This window comes from Oncorhynchus keta, chromosome 33, assembly GCF_023373465.1.
Source record: "Oncorhynchus keta strain PuntledgeMale-10-30-2019 chromosome 33, Oket_V2, whole genome shotgun sequence".
NCBI classification, from domain to species: domain Eukaryota; kingdom Metazoa; phylum Chordata; class Actinopteri; order Salmoniformes; family Salmonidae; genus Oncorhynchus; species Oncorhynchus keta.
The window spans coordinates 21,680,615-21,699,689 of record NC_068453.1 but is presented as its reverse complement, the minus strand read 5'-3'; the positions used below and the strand labels follow the sequence as shown (position 1 = coordinate 21,699,689).

Genomic DNA, 19,075 nt, shown 5'->3' with positions numbered 1-19,075 from the left:
GGTAGAATGGTGTAATTCTATTTAATAATAGCAGACTCGTTTCTGAAATCCCTTGGTTTCTCCAGTTATTTTCCTTTATTCCCTGCCTTCATCTCAGAGGACAGGCCAACCAAAGCAAAGCCCCTGGATTCCTGAGCAAACCACTATGCTCCTTGGCCCTGGTAGCGAGAGTTCTGAATGTTATTGTAACTGACATCATGTGACTACAAAGAGAACAGAAACTGTTGAGAGGACAATGGAGAGACGAAGAGAACCCTGAAATGCTATACTGCACTGTAGTCTGTTGTATGTGGAGTGGATGTATTTGAAGTGGGCAGATATTGGTGTTTTACTCTTGTCTGTGATGAAGCTGTCAGACACAGCTGCAGGTGGATTCTAAGACAGAGTATGATGATAATGAAGATGAAGACGATGATGGAGACGTGGTATTCCTCACAGTAGTGATAGTCTCAGCCACCATCGTTGTCTCTGTGTGAGGTAGCAATAAGCCTGGGAACGAGGTTACGATATGACCATGATGACCATTATGCAAATGGGCCATATTGGAAAAGACGGAGACCACGAGGATGATGATGATGATACTGGACAGGTTTTACAGGTTCTAGACTAACTGCAGCCAGTCTGGTGTCAGCTCTGCCTCAGCCAGTAGCACGGTGAGCGGCAGGCCAGCCACTAACAGAGCAGCCATTCCCTGGGTCTTGATGACTTCCAGATGACATCCCAGACAGCCTGGCCAGAGGGAACTCAGCACTCAGTCACAGACAGAGAGAGAGGGGGGAGGCAGAGATAGGGAAGGGGAGGAGAGAGAGAAACAGACAGACAGAGTGGTGGAGAGGAAAGGATGAAGCAGTTGCATGTGAAGTGGTTTAGCAGTGCTCCAGTCAGCGTTCTTACCTCATTCTCCTGAGGGTTGTTTGTACACAGCTCTCTCCAGCTGGGGCCTGGCTGGCTGCCTTGATTAGCTGGTGACTGATCCACATTCAGATCCCATTGAGACAGACAGACGACAGGGCAGTGTCAGTGTGTGTGCGCTGGGCCAAGAGTCAGCATGATGCATCGGTGGGGTCTACTCATCACTGTGTTCTACTGCCAGCTGTTCCTGGCTGCTGCTCAACACTGGAGGAAAGGTAGGACACCTGAGCACCTCATAGAGTTTAGGCTGACTTCAGGTCAGTTTGAGGGGTCAACACAGACACGTTCATAGAAAGTTCATGGTTGTTGTGTAGACGTTTTCAGAACTAAGAGCAATAAGATGTAATGAACTGCATTTTGGAATCAAAGGAAAACATATACAATATGGTTATGTATTAAGTACCGTTGTGTGTTATTATAACTGAACATTTAGCTGCCAAATAGATTATTTAGATGGAGTTAACTAGGCAAAAACAAATGTATGCAGACTTTTGTTCGGATGTGTTTGCAGACTTTTATGATATTTTATGTTTTTTGAAGAAAAGACAAATGTTTTGTTTGCTTTGGCAAGGCTGTGGGTGTTAGTCTCCTGTATGTATATGATTGTGTTGACGAGAAGGAGAGAGAATATATTTTCAGAATATTTTACAACAAAGTTCCCAGCGAAAAACAACTTCACGTGCCTTCTTGTAATTGGGTCCAAACATTTGGATCCACATTCATACATTTTCGCTCCCTCCCTCCCTCCCTCCCTCCCTCCCTCACACGTCAATGTTTGCTTCCTTAGAAATGTCGACGGCCAAAAATAGATCCCTCCAAATTAAGGAATGTAGGAGGGTGGATTTCAATCACTGAATCAGTCACATGATGTTGAACATGCTTCAGGAAATGCGACTTAGCTCAGATCTTTGCTGGCAGATGAGATCCAGTCATATGCATGATGTGTCTGTGTGGATACGAGCCTGACATGATCAGATAAAATAATACAAACTTTATTAGTCCCAGAGGGGAAACTGGTCTGTCAATCAGTCAATGTGTCTCAGTATCCATTCTGAATATATTATTACATCATTACATCCATGTCATACTAGTACTAAGCTTATCTACTGTATGGCTATTGAATGTCAGATCGCCCCTAAAGACCACATCTGAATATTTATGATTTGATAGAGGGGACATGCAGACTGTGATTTAGAATAGGGGACAAACTGTAAGTGTAGCCCATGTGACTGTCTCTGGCCCACTGTGTCCCTCTGACTGCTGCCACATTCTTCCCCAGCTGTTTCGACTGCAGCAGCTTGGAAAAACATCTGCATGTCTGACTTGATGTATTGTTATCCCTTCAATATTGTGACATATCTTGTCCCATATTTGGAGCTCTCAGGTCTTCGGCCCACTGGGAATGTTCTAATTAGGACATATACTTAGCTTGCTCCGTAGTGTGTCTATTCTGTGGAAAATATCAGTTTAGAAATGTGTAAACTGGTTAAGAAAACATCATTCATCAGTTGTAGTATGGGAAATGTTCCTGACTTTGGTTTTGGCTCTGACTTTAATCCAAATAACCATTACTGTAAACCTGGATGCCAGTGACCTCTGTTTTTGCTGCTTTTCTCAAATCAAGACACAATTCCAGCCAAGACCATTTATTTATTTATTTATTATTTTACACCTTTTTCTCCCCAATTTCGTGGTATCCAATTGTTGTAGTAGCTACTATCTTGTCTCATCGCTACAACTCCCGTACGGGCTCGGGAGAGACGAAGGTTGAAAGTCATGCGTCCTCCGATACACAACCCAGCCAGCCGTACTGCTTCTTAACACAGCGCCACAGGAGTCGCTGGTGCGCGATGAGACAAGGACATCCCTACCGACCAATCCCTCCCTAACCCGGACGACGCTAGGCCAATTGTGCGTCGCCCCACGGACCTCCCGGTCGCGGCCGGTTACAACAGAGCCTGGGCGTGAACCCAGGGACTCTGATGGCACAGTTGGAGCTGCAGTACAGCGCCCTTAACCACTGCGCGACCCGGGAGGCCCCAGCCAAGACCATTTAGCACTGATTGTAATGAATGGCTTTGTGTAATCCCCTGGCTCATTGCATGTGCTTAGAGGGAGATTACAAGTTCCCTGCTTGTTTGTGAGGACACGGACAGTGTCCAAGCAAACACTGATTATTTAGTCTAGCAAACACTGATTATTTAGTCTAGCAAACACTGATTATTTAGTCTAGCAAACACTGGTTATTTAGTCTAGCAAACACTGGTTATTTAGTCTAGCAAACACTGATTATTTAGTCTAGCAAACACTGATTATTTAGTCTAGCAAACACTGATTATTTAGTCTAGCAAGCACTGGTTATTTAGTCTAGCAAACACTGATTATTTAGTCTAGCAAACACTGGTTATTTAGTCTAGCAAACACTGGTTATTTAGTCTAGCAAACACTGATTATTTAGTCTAGCAAACACTGATTATTTAGTCTAGCAAACACTGGTTATTTAGTCTAGCAAACACTGGTTATTTAGTCTAGCAAACACTGGTTATTTAGTCTAGCAAACACTGTTTTTTTAGTCTAGCAAACACTGGTTATTTAGTCTAGCAAACGCGATGATTGGTTTCTTCTAGCTCAGAGCTTTGAAAACTGAGATCTGCTTGCAGAGGTGGATCATCCACTTTAAACCAGCAACCACTTATTCCATATGTGACCGGCTAGATTTGGAGACCGAGGCTACTGTGTATCAGACGACTGTGTTGGCCCGCTGAGCTAAAGCCTAGGCATTACACAAGTCTTCAGGTCTCAGGCAAGGTTACACATCACATGGGCATTGAACATAGATGTTTCTTTGTGTTGCTGTTGTTCTGCTGAGGTGAAAAGAAGGTTCCCTCCTGTTCTTCACTTCTGACTCGAGCTCAACACAATGAACTCAACGTATCATCTGTGTGTGTGGAATTCCAGCTCCACCTTCCTCCACTTATAGATACACACTGGAAAGCATCAGGAAAGGATGTGCTACTGGATGAAAGTCAACATTGGGGCTTAGGCTTTCCAGTACATACTGAATCATTATCACACTTGGATGCACAGTAGCACATATCAGCCCAAATCTGGGTGAAAATGATGACGGCAATGTCTGGCATTCCTCGCAGCTGCTGTATGTATGGCGCCTGAGCAACTACTGGTGAAACCCATAAAAATTGCTGGCTGGTTGGAGCAGCCATTTTGGAGCTAATATCTCCACAGAGGTACAGCATCGCCTTAACATCAAACGATTAATGGAAAACGAAGCATGGAAATGAACCTCATAGACCTCATAACCTCACTGTTCACACGGGCTCTGTGCCAATAAAAGTTGTTGTCCCAATGGGTGTGTTCTGTATGCTTATACATTCCCACGCTGCTTCTTTAACCATGTTTCTGAATGGGGAGAATGTGGCAAGTGTTGTCCTGTCGAGAATGTGAGACCTTGGTGGCGGGACAGTTAGAAGTTCAGTGGAGGGGGACTGGGAGTAGCAAGAGCTGGTCTTGGATCAGATTCCATAAGGAGTACAGTCGGAAAACAGTGAGTGGAATTGTGCTGGGTGTCAGTTGACCAGGAGCTTATTCCTGATCAGTTTCCATTGAGTGGGACAATGTTAAACTATGACCCTCATTAAGCTCAGTGAGCCTATATTTCTCTTGGCTCAAACAGCAGATTACTGTACAGTGATTGGATATCTGGCTTAGATTAGTAACAAGAGCACGTTCTACAGTAGTAGGGAATCTATCCAAGCTCAGATAGACACAACACCTACCAGAGAGTGACATTCTATGAGAGAATGAGAGTAAAGTATGGACAAACAGTTCCCTGCATGTTATGTTTTATAAAGCTCAGTCACAACCGCGTTGAACTCTTGACTGTTGAGAGGAAAACGTAATTTACCCCTAGTCACGCTGTGTTCCTACCATGACCTTTCTGTTCTGTCCAGGGCCCAGGCATTCCTCAGACAGACTGAGGCACTGCATGATCGATGGTCTGTTTGTGTCCACTTCATACATGCTCCGACTTCCAATCAAGCTTCTTATTTGGACCTTGTCTGTCTGTACCTGACCCTTCAACCCAAAAGCACATGGCCCTGTACTTTCAAAACAGTCCCTGCCAGGTATTCAGGGCTGTAATGGAAAAGAAAGCAAATAAGGTATTGAGGGAGAGATGCTGTTGCACCAGACTTTCTTTGGGTTGGGCTGGGTCATCTCTAGGTCATGTTAACAACATTTCTCAACGTGTCATATTTTTCTGTTGAGGTCAAATACTTGACCACAAGAATGTCCCTATGTACTGTAGCTGTCTCTCAAACAGGTGAAGGGTATTATCATGTCACTACTGTGACTCCTGCCTCAAATCATCCCCTCACTGTTAAGAAGCAGCTCAGAGTAATACAGAGGAAACACTGTTGAATGAAGCCGCTCAAAGTCTCATTATCTCACTTAATGTTAATCAGGCCTAGGTCATTTTTGAGAAAACAGGCGAGTTTGTAGATATAATAACTACTACATCTCCCGTACAGGTCAAAGAATAGGTGTGAAGGAGGTGGTTCAGTGAATGGTCTCATCTGAGATCAGAATACCTGACTTAGCTGCATTTAGCTCAGGAGCTGCCTTTAGCTCAGCAGTCCTGTGGTATGCAAGAGACCAAGGTTGGAACCCAGTTGGTAAGCTTGTGTCCAGGTGTTTCTCTGCTTCTGCTCCTGGTTAGCTCCCCTTATAAATGACAGAGCTGCCTTAGTCCGCGGTTCTGAAGGCTGAGAGAGAGGGCTTTTATGAAGAGCAGACCACAGATCCTGAACTCTCAGGCCTGCTGCGGCACATATGCCCTGACACTTTGAAATCTGACCGTCCTACCCTATAGCCTATGCCCTATAGACACACCTGGCTCTTTGAAAAGAGGGGACATCTATAACGTGGGACATACTTGCGATTACCGGTGTCAGAGGTTAAAAGGTTTTCACCCGGTTTCACATAGGAACGTCTGCTGCAGTTTGCACCCTAGTTGTCTCCCACAAACCTGCGGCTCGATAGTTTAACCTACGTAGACATGTTTACAGTATGCAGTAAGTGTAGGATTTTACATGACCAAGAGCCACTGTGTCAATGTATTTGACTATATTGTATACTGTATGCCACTGCGTAAATACTGCAACGTGTGCTGAGTTTGACTGACCTCCTGGTCACAATAACAGCAACCATATTCACCCGCTCAATGGGTTGCCATTGGTTTAATGAGTCATTCAACTACTCACAATGCTATCTCTCCTCTTCTCACTTTCTCTCCCCTTTCTATTTAGCCCTTTACCCATCAGCCTTTAGAGTGAAGCGTGGCGCACACTCATTGGTCAACCCCACCTTCCAGAACTCTGTGGAAGATGTTAACCTGCTGTTTGAGGTGAGTCGACAATAGCCATCTCTGCTTAAATTACATTAATGGGTTTAAAGGGGATTTAACTCATTGTGAATGTTACATGGAAACAAGAAGATTGTTGTCAAATAAAGTTAAATCTTCCACAAATGTAAAGTTGTATTGCATGCTCTCAGTCTGTAACAGTCTGGCTCTTCTCTCCGACCCACAATGGATCATCTAGAGACCCTCCTCTCAGATAGTTTTGACTTTATTACTAAATAATGTTCTGACATTGAACTCCATATCCCAGAGGTCCCTGCTTCTTCTCGTTGTTGAGCCAGACCATATCCACTGTGGGCACAACCCAGATTCATCCACACATACTACATTTGGTATGTTGGAGCCCAAGAAGCAAACATTATGTCTGGAAATATACTGCTCAACCATCCACCGCTCTGATGTTTGAGTGGAAAACATGGACACAGAGGTTATAGGTTATTCAAGGTTTGTGAATCTTGTGGGGTAGCAGCAAAACATGTTGCATCAGAATCAATGCTACTCAAGCTTTTATATTCACCATTGCTTCCAAATAAAATATCTTAGGCTTAACAAGTCAAAAATACCTGATAGCTCATCTCTTGTGCTTTTGGGAAGAATTCTTGACTTTCAGAGACTCTGTTAGTTACCTCAACGAGTTGTAGGTCCCGTAGGGACCCCTTTCTCCATGCTGTAGTAAACTCTTCTATCAGTCCTTGTCAGTGCCAAATATCAAATTGGCCCATAGACCCTTATGGAGATCTGAGAGCGCATAGAGTCTAAGGGCTGATTTGGAATTGGGCATTACAGTATGGGAAGAGGCTACATTTCTACTATTTGTTATGACAGAACTCAGAACATAGCTGAGCAAACAACGGAAACCAAGAGGTACGTGTGCAGTAAGCAAAGTTGGAGAGCTCTTGTCTTTAGCAGTGGGCCTATGTGTGTAGGTGTGTGTATCTCCTCAGAGTTCCATTCAGAGAGAGAAGTGAAAGTTAAAGACGTATTAAATGTTTGACTCCTCTTCTCCTACTAATTGAAGAGCTGAAACTTTCCTGTTTGATGTGAATCCTGTGGGTACCATCGCTCGTCGTGCAGCAGGGACATGGAGATCGAAGGTGGGAAGGACAGAGACAGAGAAGCTGTAGGCAAACAGTGCTCATGGGTTCAAACTTTCTGAATTTCATACAGTTGAACTTGGACAATGAGAGTCATGGTTGGAGCAGGAACGTAGTTTTGACCCACTGGGAAAGGGAAGCTGAAGCCTCAGTCAGCAGTCGTCATCAGTCGTAGTGTGTGGGTAAAATCACTGGGGAAACCAAGACAGGATTTTAAAAAACATATTACAACCTATGTGTTGTGATAATTGCGTTGTTTGCTCTATAACCTGTTAGTTCATACGTCTTGACACCATGATATATAGACCTACGGACGAGACAACAAGAAAACACTGGCAGAATAAACTCAACCAGGCCTTTGTTTCATCATTACAAAACCAGAGAGCAACCTCTGTCCAGTGAAGTCCACAAAGCATATTGAATGTAACCAACAGTTACATGAACTACAGCATGGGCAAGCAAATGAATGTTTCTGAAATTTTTGGACTACTTAACAGCTATTGATTTAGAACCATGGAGAGGTACCGCAAGTCGCAAAGAAACAGGAGCGGCCTCCACAATTCCAGCACTATTTCATCTTCGACATTTCAACATTATCAAACCACCTATGCTTAGTCTAATACAGTCACAACTAAAAGACACCAAAAATGATTTAGTCCAATCAACGTGAGCTAAATATGATGTGGCTTTCCGTGGTTCTGATTTCTCTCTCTCTCTCTCTCTCTCTCTCTCTCTCTCTCTCTCTCTCTCTCTCTCTCTCTCTCTCTGTCTCTCTCTGTCTCTGTCTCTCTGTCTCTCTGTGTCCCTGTGTCTCTGTCTGTCTCTCTCTCTGTCTCTCTCTCTCTGTGTGTGTGTTTTTTTTGTGTGTGTACAAGTAGAAAAAACACGTTCACTCACCCTACTTGTAGAGAAATGCCAATGCCGTTGTCCTCTCTTTCATGTTGACGAAACGGTCTATGACTCTGTTATACAGTACATGCTTTTATTTTTTGTTGTCCTAGACTACCTGGCTAAAATGTTTGCTCGCAAGACTAACTTCCTTTCATTGGAAACATTAGCTAGTTAACATTAGCCTTCTACATCTAGCTACATATTGACCTTCCATCCTCTCAGGCCAATGTATGAATTTATCCTCGGATCAGAATCAAAGTTATAATAATTTGCCAGTATGGTGAATTAAGTAAAACCGCAAGTCCAAATCCCTATCTCCACCGATGGATAATTTAGGAAAGGGACAATTTTAGCTAGCTAGCTAGCCACCAAAGGACAACAATACAACGAAATGCAACAATTCAAGTTGTTTTTGTCAATGACGTTTGGGTCTCGATGTGATAGGAGTGAAGCCAAATCCAAACTGGCTTCCCTTGACACTTTTTTGGTGAGCCAGGACCATTAACAATTTAGCTCAACACTGATTGGCTATTACAGTTTTTCTCAGTCGCTTTGGTTCATTTTTCACATCATCCCTAACATGTGCAAAATAATAAGTGCATTTCTCAGAACAATTTGTACAAATTGCAATATATGCAATAGATATGTTTCTAAAGCTAGTCAGTCACTAAAAATCATTAGTACATCTCTCAAAAGTAAATATTCATGCCAATGATCATGTCAGTGTCATCAGAATGATAAGTCATTGAGTCATTGTTCACGAACAAGGTCGTCAAAATGTTTAGGCATGTTGTCAATGTAACTGTGTACTTTGACAGTATTACCGTAGGGAGTTTTTCCTAGCCACTGTGCTTCTACATCTGCATTGCTTGCTGTTTGGGGTTTTAGGCTGGGTTTCTGTACAGCACTTTAAGATATCAGCTGATGTATGAAGGGCTATATAAATACATTTGATTTGATTTGATGTAAACTTAGGCTACAGTTTGGATGACAGCTACTGAAAATGCACTAGGCTGCACTTCTATGGCATATATCAATTTTAACAGTGCTATTTACTTATTACTGTATGTGGGTTATTGATTGAAAGAGACTGGACAACCCAAGAGGCACAAAGGAAAAAAAAAAAAAAAATTAGAAAGAAACACCGGAAACCACCCCTAAGGCACAACTTTGCCCGCAGCACTGTTGTGCTGTCTCTACACATCCAGACGTTCCTGTCTGTCGACCCACATATTCTCATCCACATCACACCGGATATTTTCCCTTCCAATGCAACGTGGAAAGAATCTTTTGGAATGCCTTATCCATCCTCTGCAGGCGTCTACTGTGATGTCCTCACATGCTGCATCCATTGCACTGTCATCTATGTGTGTGGCTGACGATCGTACACCTTCCACCTCCATGCTGAAAATAACTCCTCAATTGGCTTAAGGAATGGTGAATAAGGTGGGAGGAATTTTATGAGCATCCTCGGGTGGGTCACAAACCATTGCCTTATGTTTGATCGATGGAAACTCACATTATCACAAATGACCACATACTTTGGCAAATCCTCTCTAAAAAGACCCCTCTCATCATCAGGGATGAGAGCCCTGTAGAGAGTCTTTAAAATGTTGAGTAGATGCTGGGTGTTGTATGGCCCTATAAGGGGGATATGGGTTAGGACACCATGCTCCGAAATAGCAGCACACATGGTGATATTTCCTCCCCTTTGGCCTGGCAAATCCACAGTAGCTCTGTGACCGATGATATTCCGACACCCGCCTTCTGCATTTGGGAGGGTTAACTTGATTCCAACTCCATTATACGCTATATCACAGAACACACAGATGAATTTGTTTTGGTAAGGAAGAGTGACGTAACATGTACATATATTGCATGTTCCTTCCACAGCAATGGACATGTGTGCAGTTTATGCTTACTGTACTATGTATCACTATAGAATGTTGCTGTAAAGTAGTTACATAGATCTATGTTTTACCTGTACATACTGGTACCGTAGCTCCTTAACTCTGTCCTCATTCCTTTGGAATGGTACACGGTACAGCTGTTTCATACTCATCTGGTTTCTATGCAGCACCCTGTCGATGGTTGAGATGCTAACCGTATGGATGTTTTCAAAGACATTGTTGTCTTCTATAATGGTCCTAATGGTCCTTTGTATTTCCCTGAGTCTCATGGCATTGTTTACTCGGACTATGGTGCAAATAGCCTCCTCCTGTTGAGGTGTGAAAAGGCGTCCTCTGCCACCGGTTTGAGGTAATCTTGCAGTCCTATGTGGGGAAAAATACAGTGATGCATCGCACACTTTCACATCGACATCAAAAACTATGCAAACACACATTTTACTGTAAAACATACAGGTGGGTGCATGTAAGGTGCAGTATGTATCTGTATAGAGTATATTTCTGTATGCTGTGAAATACAAGTGGACTACTGTAATATGAAGCACTGTAGGAAGTATACAGTATACTGCTTATATACAGTAACAGTGCACTGTACATTGGTGGACATACCTGTTCTCTCTTCAAAACGTTTGAACTATTGAGGACACGGTTGATCTCCCAATATTCGACTGCACCCTTCGACCCGCCTCAGCCATTGTAAGGCCATGATTGACAACATGGTCTACAATAGTGGCCCTTATGTCATCAGATATGCGCCTAAATCAAATCAAATCAAATGTATTTATATAGCCCTTCGTACATCAGCTGATATCTCAAAGTGCTGTACAGAAACCCAGCCTAAAACCCCAAACAGCAAGCAATGCAGGTGTAGAAGCACGGTGGCTAGGAAAAACTCCCTAGAAAGGCCAAAACCTAGGAAGAAACCTAGAGAGGAACCAGGCTATGGGGGGTGGCCAGTCCTCTTCTGGCTGTGCCGGGTGGAGATTATAAACCTAGAGAGGAACCAGGCTATGAGGGATGGCCAGTCCTCTTCTGGCTGTGCCGGGTGGAGATTATAAACCTAGAGAGGAACCAGGCTATGGGGGGTGGCCAGTCCTCTTCTGGCTGTGCCGGGTGGAGATTATAAACCTAGAGAGGAACCAGGCTATGAGGGATGGCCAGTCCTCTTCTGGCTGTGCCGGGTGGAGATTATAAACCGAGAGAGGAACCAGGCTATGTGGGGTGACCAGTCCTCTTCTGGCTGTGCCGGGTGGAGATTATAAACCTAGAGAGGAACCAGGCTATGAGGGATGGCCAGTCCTCTTCTGGCTGTGCCGGGTGGAGATTATAAACCTAGAGAGGAACCAGGCTATGTGGGGTGGCCAGTCCTCTTCTGGCTGTGCCGGGTGGAGATTATAAACCTAGAGAGGAACCAGGCTATGAGGGATGGCCAGTCTTCTTCTGGCTGTGCCGGGTGGAGATTATAAACCTAGAGAGGAACCAGGCTATGAGGGGTGGCCAGTCCTCTTCTGGCTGTGCCGGGTGGAGATTATAAACCTAGAGAGGAACCAGGCTATGAGGGGTGGAGATTATAAACCTAGAGAGGAACCAGGCTATGTGGGGTGGCCAGTCCTCTTCTGGCTGTGCCGGGTGGAGATTATAAACCTAGAGAGGAACCAGGCTATGAGGGGTGGCCAGTCCTCTTCTGGCTGTGCCGGGTGGAGATTATAAACCTAGAGAGGAACCAGGCTATGAGGGGTGGCCAGTCCTCTTCTGGCTGTGCCGGGTGGAGATTATAAACCTAGAGAGGAACCAGGCTATGTGGGGTGGCCAGTCCTCTTCTGGCTGTGCCGGGTGGAGAGGAACCAGGCTATGTGGGGTGGCCAGTCCTCTTCTGGCTGTGCCGGGTGGAGCCTATGTCCTCTTCTGCCTCTTCCTCTGTTTTGCCTTTCCACCAGGCATCCTTGCTCCTCTTCTTCCTCCTCCTCTTGGCTGTTGACCCTGTTCATTTCCTGGTCCATCCATTATTGGAAAATTGCAACTCTGTGTTTTTGGTCTGTCTATATATGCTTGGCAATTGATTCTTCATGAGATACACCTTTGAGAAATTTAGACAACTGGTTGATTGTTGGTTGAACTAACACTTTACATTCCTTCATGAGTGAGGGTCAATTTCACCTGCACGATTCATCAATTCACGTTTTTGTACAAAAGGTCTAATATAAATGTGTAAAACTATGCTTGACAGTTTATGACAAATAGTTCAACAATTTTGCATGTAATGGCTTATGCAAGGAACTAATGCCTAGATGTTTCGAGGGGTAAGACTCAACAGAGAACCATCTACTATATTTTGATCAACATGACATGAGCAATTGATAATGTGGAAAAAAGCTGACACTTGTACATTATCAATTGCAATTTGTTCAAAGGAATAAGAACTTGCTTTAATGATGTGCACAAGTGACTAGATGATTTGGAATTTGTACAAGTAGTTTCAAGAATTGCACATTTGATCTAAGAAATGCACCAAAGCGACTGAGAAAAACTGTATTTTATGCTTTTTTTATATCAAGGGAGGACAAATGCCAAACTATTTTTGACCAGACATCATCAGATAGATGGCCTACACATACAGAGACAAAGGGGTACAATTTCACTCGCTTTAATGTTTTCTCTGGTGAGATGCATTCCGCCTCTGAAAAACTGACACGAAAGATACATTTATTTTAAACTTTTTTTCTTGGACAATTTTTGGGGGGAAGCCTGACTTCCCTTGGCATCCATGAATGCATGCCAATGGGAGTCAGGTTACATATGAAAAGTGGATCTGACAGAACCTGTAAAGAATCTGATACAACTGTGTCTGTCTTCTAGATCCTGCTGGCAGGCCTGCAGATCGAGGGTGAGGACAAGCCCTTCGTGATCCCAGACAAGGAGCTGTCGTCTCTGAGGAGGGTCCAAAAGCTGGAGGTCATCTGTGAGGACGTCCTGCCCAAGAGACTATCCGAGATCAGACGTCTGACCTCCCACCTGTCCCAGCGCAGAGGTGCCCTAAGCAGGGAGGACTTTGAGCGCACAGTGCTCACTATGGTGTACACTGCCCAGACTCTAGCTCATACCACTTCCCAACACCAGAAGGAGCTGTGGGGAGACGCCCTGCTGCAGCTGTTCAGGGCCATTGAAGAAGATCTGACGCCCCTATCCAGAACACCTCAGCACAACTAGTGTTATGGACACGTGGACACATTCTTTTAGATACTGTAATATACTGATAATTTTATATTGTAACACAAGTCACTTTTTGGCAGAAAATTTAAAGGATGTTTTCTATTGAGTTGTATTGTATAATCAACATGACTGTTCTGATAATGTAATGTGTTTGGTTATGATCAAATGATGACATGATCTAATCATATTGAAAGGAGGATGTGGGAAAAGGAGGGATGTGAACAATATCCTGTTCATGTTCTATCTATCGGACTTCGCCTTGTTCCAGGACTTCAGATGTAAACAAACATTTTAAATATTTTATCAGTCACTCTGTCATGATTCATTACAGGTCTTTATCAAATCTTCTGTCATAATCTTCTCAACTGTTTATCACAATCACAATCTTTTCCCAGCACTGTCCTGTTGCGAAAAGGTGCTTCATGAAAAAAAAAATAGTCCCATGAGGTGCAGAAATATTGTATTGAACTGTAACATTGAAGACAGGGGTGTCAATTTACTCAGCTTATTTCTCTGCAATTGATATTATAATAAAATAATGATCAATATATATATATTTGAACTGTAACATGGTTATGGCCATGTTATGAACCAAGCTAAACATGGGGCCTCAGGCTTTCTACACATCCCCCAGATCTACACATCCCCCAGATCTACACATCCCCCAGATCTACACATCCCCCAGATCTACACATCCCCCAGATCTACACATCCCCCAGATCTACACATTCCCCAGATCTACACATTCCCCAGATCTACACATTCCCCAGATCTACACATCCCCCAGATCTACACATCCCCCAGATCTACACATTCCCCAGATCTACACATCCCCCAGATCTACACATTCCCCAGCTCTTCAATGGCTTCAAAGAAAGACGAGTGCCTAATCTGTGTCCTGTTGGCGACATAGTCCCCCGCTGCTAGAACAGACTTTCCATTGACATACTGTTGCCTACAATGTTTCTCACTCTTCCACTGCCTACAGACGACAGGTTCAGGGTGGCGGCCATTTTGCATGGAAAACTCCTCTCTTTTTCTGTGTCCAGTTGCTATTGTTTCCGGATGGTGATAGAACTGGTCTAGCTCTCCTGGTAGTCACACATCAAGGCACGGGTGAGTCCATGCCCACTAGAGCCCTCATTGATGAGAAACTGCAGATTGTGGTGAAGAACGTTTTTCCCCAAAAAAGAAGATCACCCTTCGTTCCTTTCAGCGCTCTGAGGATGGGAGGCGTTCGGCCATTATGCCAGTGATGAAACGGGGATGGTCAAAGGTAAGAAGAGGTATGGTTTTGGGCTTGTGTTCATACTTTGCCAGGTGTTACTATCTATGTTTGTGATACTTCATGCAAAATTAAAAATGACAATATTTTCACTCGTTTATCAACTGTACAAATTGCTATAGTAAAGCAACTGAGTTGTGTTATTGTCACGTACCGTGTGTGAAGTTGCCGAGGACATCCATTTTGGTGTTTTTATGTGAAACATGACCCAGGTACACACACACACACACACACACACACACACACATACCACACACACACACCAAATTACATAAGATATGCCTCTGCTCCAGTATGAATTCTGAATTATTTTCAGTTAGCTCTCCCTACATAGTTGACTGTTTCTTTTCTCCGTGTCAGGTTGAGGAAGAAGGATATCCATACTCCACTGCTGGTTCAGATCTCTGTGTACAGTGGCCACATCAGCCAGGACTTCAGTGAGCAGGCTGCTGTAGCCTGTACAGTCGTAGAGCGCTGGTGTATGGCCCCCGTAGTCCAAAAGATAGACATCTTCAAGGACGGAATCCAGGGAACCCTTTTTATACCAGCAGGTGACTAAACAAGATATTTTGTACGCGATTAAATATCCTAAAACGCATTACGGTATATATCATTAGACCAGAATGTTGACCTTGAAGTGTGACGGACTGTTAAATATTGGATGCAAGTGTAACTATTTGACTGTATATGCTGAGCTGGAGCTATCTGGGGGAGGAGGGGGTCTGTTTGAGCATCGCTCCTCCCTATTAGCATCCGACAGCTACGTCTCCTCAGTGCTGCAGTACCCCACGGACGTCTCTACAACGGTTGCCATAGGATGCAAGTACTTTGAAAAAAAAAAAGATGCAAGAGGCCTGAAGTGTGTGTGCTCTGGAGTTTGTTGTGAACCTGCCGCCCCTACTTCAGACAGCCTTCACTATGCTGAGACCATCCTCAGGTGGCCAGTGATAGAGGCTATGTTTGGCTTCTCACTGGGAGTCCTTATCCCTGGCCATTTACTCTGATGTCATTAACATGATTATTCCACACCTTCCTCTTTGAAATTGACTTGTTTGATTGATAACCAGTTAATTAGTGAACGCAAATACTGTAAACAATTATTTCACAGGTGCTCTGTAGACACACCCCTCTCCTATTTCCCAACATATTTGTTGATAATTCCCCTCTCTTCCAGCCCAGATGTATGGTGTGTATACGTGGCAGCCATGTTTTCCCTTTCAGATTGTCGCTTGTGTCAATAGCTGACAAGTACAACACGTGAGTGTGTTTTAACCTATTCTAAAGCAATGGGAAATGACCTCATTTGGAGTGCACTGAAATTATAGTTGTATTTTGCTCAAATCCCTAGAAATATGCACTTTGATGAGAACAACCATTTGATCTGGAGAGACACGATCCAGCCCATCACTGAGAGTGGCCCTAAAGTAGAGGTGATGGTATCTTTCAGACTGCATTGTATGCACACTATACTGTATGTATTTGTACAGTGAGGAACTGACATGTGCGTGGACCTCTTTTTTGGCACCATAGGTCAGGAGGTTAAAGTGTCCGTTACTGATGGTCATTGGAGAAGCTGACCAGAACTGTGCCACTACAGAATCTGTCCAGGATGTAAGTACTGTACATTTAAGTTATTTAGTAGACATTTGTCCAGAGCCACATACATTAGCAATTAGTGTTAGTCAGTTCGGGGATTCAAACCAGCAACCTTTCAGTTTATGGCCCCACACTTTTAACTCCTAGGCTACCACTACCTGATAATGCATACAATTTGGAACACTAAAAGGCCTATCCCAGATATCACCTGACCTCTGACCTCTATGCACAGATGCACAGTACAGTATGTGGGAGAGGGCAGGGAACCTGTGTCTTACCCTGGGGCTGGTCACCTGATCAAACCTTTCTACTCTCCTCACTTCCGCTCCAGCAACTCCCAAGAACAGGGGCAAAGGTGAGGGATTTTACAGAGCATCTCTCATCTGCTCCGACTTACTGTAAGGCTAGATCAAGGACACAGTCGATTGTATCACTCGACATTACATTACAAGTGTCTGAAAGGGATTGTTTTTCATTAGTATTTTTACCCTACTGTAAAACTGTATTGTGCTGTTGCAGTGATAATGTTGTGGAGAGAGCAGCCCAAATGGAGGAGGCTCCTGGAGTTCCTTCAGAAGAACCTGTACCAAAGACAGGACCCCTCTGTCCCCTCAGAGCTGTGAGATCCTCCTGGACTATCTCCATTATAGTCGTCGCTTCTCCAGCTTCATTATCTGTCTTGAAATGAAGTAGAGACAATATTGGTTGGATTTGTTTTTACTCACCAGGTGGCAGCATTGCACAGTCTCTTAAATGACTGGTCTGCTGCTTGTAGTTGTCATAGTAGTCAATGTCCTGACAAGGAGGAAGAAGAGGAGATGGTCGACATCGGCCTTTCATCAAAGTCCTTATAGGGAACCCTTTCTGTTTAAAGACCTTGGATCAGACCTTGGCTGCTCGGTCACGGTTGAGTTGCGGTCTTCTAGCCAACCTGGTTTGGATTCCAAACTCCTGTGAGGTAACATGACGTGTCATTAATATCAGCTGAGTTGAAGAGAATGAACACCGCTGCCTTTTAACTCTCATCAACTGCATACTTTTTGATTTTTTAGATGTCACCCATATATTCTCACTTCAGATTCCATTCTGGCAAAGGGGACCGATGGCCTAAACATCTCCATGTGCTGCACATACTGTATATTAAACCAATAGCCTGGTCTGGATCTGCTTGTGCTGTGTTGCTCCTATGGTCATTATCATCCCAAACAATCATGCACAAACAGATCTGGGACTACGTAGGCTACTAAACCAATGCCTTGTCTAGTGATGAAGGATAAGTTCCCAATCTGGCAACCTGCCATGCCATTAAACTAAGGCCTTGTCTAGTGATGAAGGAAAAATACCCCATCTGGCAACCCACCGTGCTGTTAAACCTTTACAGACTCAGCAGCCTTGTGGTGTGACTTGGCATCCCCCCCTCTTCCCCCCTATTATTATGAGGAAGTAATCCAGCGCCTGTATCCCATGCATCAGACACACTCTCCGGCCCCGCCATGAAAAACATTCCACTGGCAGCCCCTCAGCACGGCCAAAATGGGCCAAATTCCTACTTTTGAAACTCCATTGAAAGAATATGTTCATGTTGTGAGCCGAAAAAAGAGGAATAATAGATTAAAGCGATTTTAAAAGAAAACATTTGCATTAATCATTGTCACACATGGCGGCGGTAGAAAAGAGGGCGGAGTGGAGGGGTTTAGATGGTTCTGGTTTGGTTCAGATGTTCTGATTTATGAGCTATAGAGCCAAGCACAGTGTGATGCTATTACCCAGATAATGATGCCACCTAGTGACCATGGCAATGTACAAACCCTGTAACTCTGGATAGGGTCCATGCCATGTTACGTGGGCAGCCCACAGAACACTAGAATCCCTACTCCCCAGGGGCTGATAGTGAGGTAGGATTTTAGAAATGTGACCCCACCCACTTTTAGTACAGAGGTGGAAGGGAGGGTTGAAATATGTCCCTGTCCATCCAGAGTTTTGACAGACTGATATAGCATGTAGAATGGATATGGAGCCTGGCTTTGACAGTGAGATGGGAGAGGGGGGATGATGCCAACAGCATGTGCGTCTCCGCTTGTGTGTGTGTTAGTTTCCTATGTGTTAGTCAGGGATTGGGATACCTCAGTGTATCCAACAGCCAATTACACAGTATGAGGGGGGTAGAGTCCAACCCATAACAACCTACATTAACAGCCTGCATGAGCTCATGAGATCAGCCTGAAATTAAATAAACACACTACCAATACGTTGAATCATGTCACCAAGAATAGTTATAACTACGTCTCAAGACAGATCAAATAAATATAAGCTGTTTAGTACATTTACGCATGCCATGCGTTCATTTGATTGGGTTAATATATCCTTCTGTCGCTGTTTTTGCAATCAAAGGTGAATTTCACAGCATAGACTGTCAATCTACTTCTTGCCAAGCACTTGCCCGCTTTGATGTGGTTTCTTGGGGAAGGCTTCTCCTCCAAAACCCCATAATGCTCAGTAACCGAAGCGGCCACATTTATCACAGCTCTTGGAATTCTGGCATTCTGCTCCATGTTCCCACAAAATGAATTTGTTGTGCATAGCGCCCCTGACACAGTCGATAAGCGATGGGAGATAGTTGTCAAGGAGGGAGTGATGAGGCTTAGGCATGAGGTGGTTCTCCTACTCCCCCCTACAGCTCTTATCTAGTATTGTTATGTAGAGGTGCTGGGTTCTCATGAGAGTTCTGGTATTGTTATGTAGG

At 44.0% G+C, this 19,075-nt stretch overlaps 1 protein-coding gene across 1 annotated transcript; it reads left to right on the top strand.

Moving 5' to 3' along the window:
* Nucleotides 1–795: 795 nt before the first annotated feature.
* Nucleotides 796–14,048, top strand: LOC118365900 (protein FAM180A). The gene is made up of 3 exons (XM_035748200.2): nucleotides 796–1,127; nucleotides 6,237–6,334; nucleotides 13,098–14,048. Exons 1-3 carry the CDS (start codon nucleotides 1,049–1,051, stop codon nucleotides 13,446–13,448), a joined length of 528 nt encoding a protein of 175 aa, XP_035604093.1. The 5' UTR covers nucleotides 796–1,048; the 3' UTR covers nucleotides 13,449–14,048.
* Nucleotides 14,049–19,075: the final 5,027 nt, after the last annotated feature.

What these genes read in the sequence shown, in the direction of transcription:
- LOC118365900 (XM_035748200.2), top strand. Translation starts at nt 1,049, where the DNA reads ATGATGCATCGGTGGGGTCTACTCATCACTGTGTTCTACTGCCAGCTG. An exon ending in TGCTCAACACTGGAGGAAAG is followed by an intron (nt 1,128 to 6,236) that starts GTAGGACACCTG and finishes CTTTCTATTTAG; the next exon opens with CCCTTTACCCATCAGCCTTT. An exon ending in ATGTTAACCTGCTGTTTGAG is followed by an intron (nt 6,335 to 13,097) that starts GTGAGTCGACAA and finishes TCTGTCTTCTAG; the next exon opens with ATCCTGCTGGCAGGCCTGCA.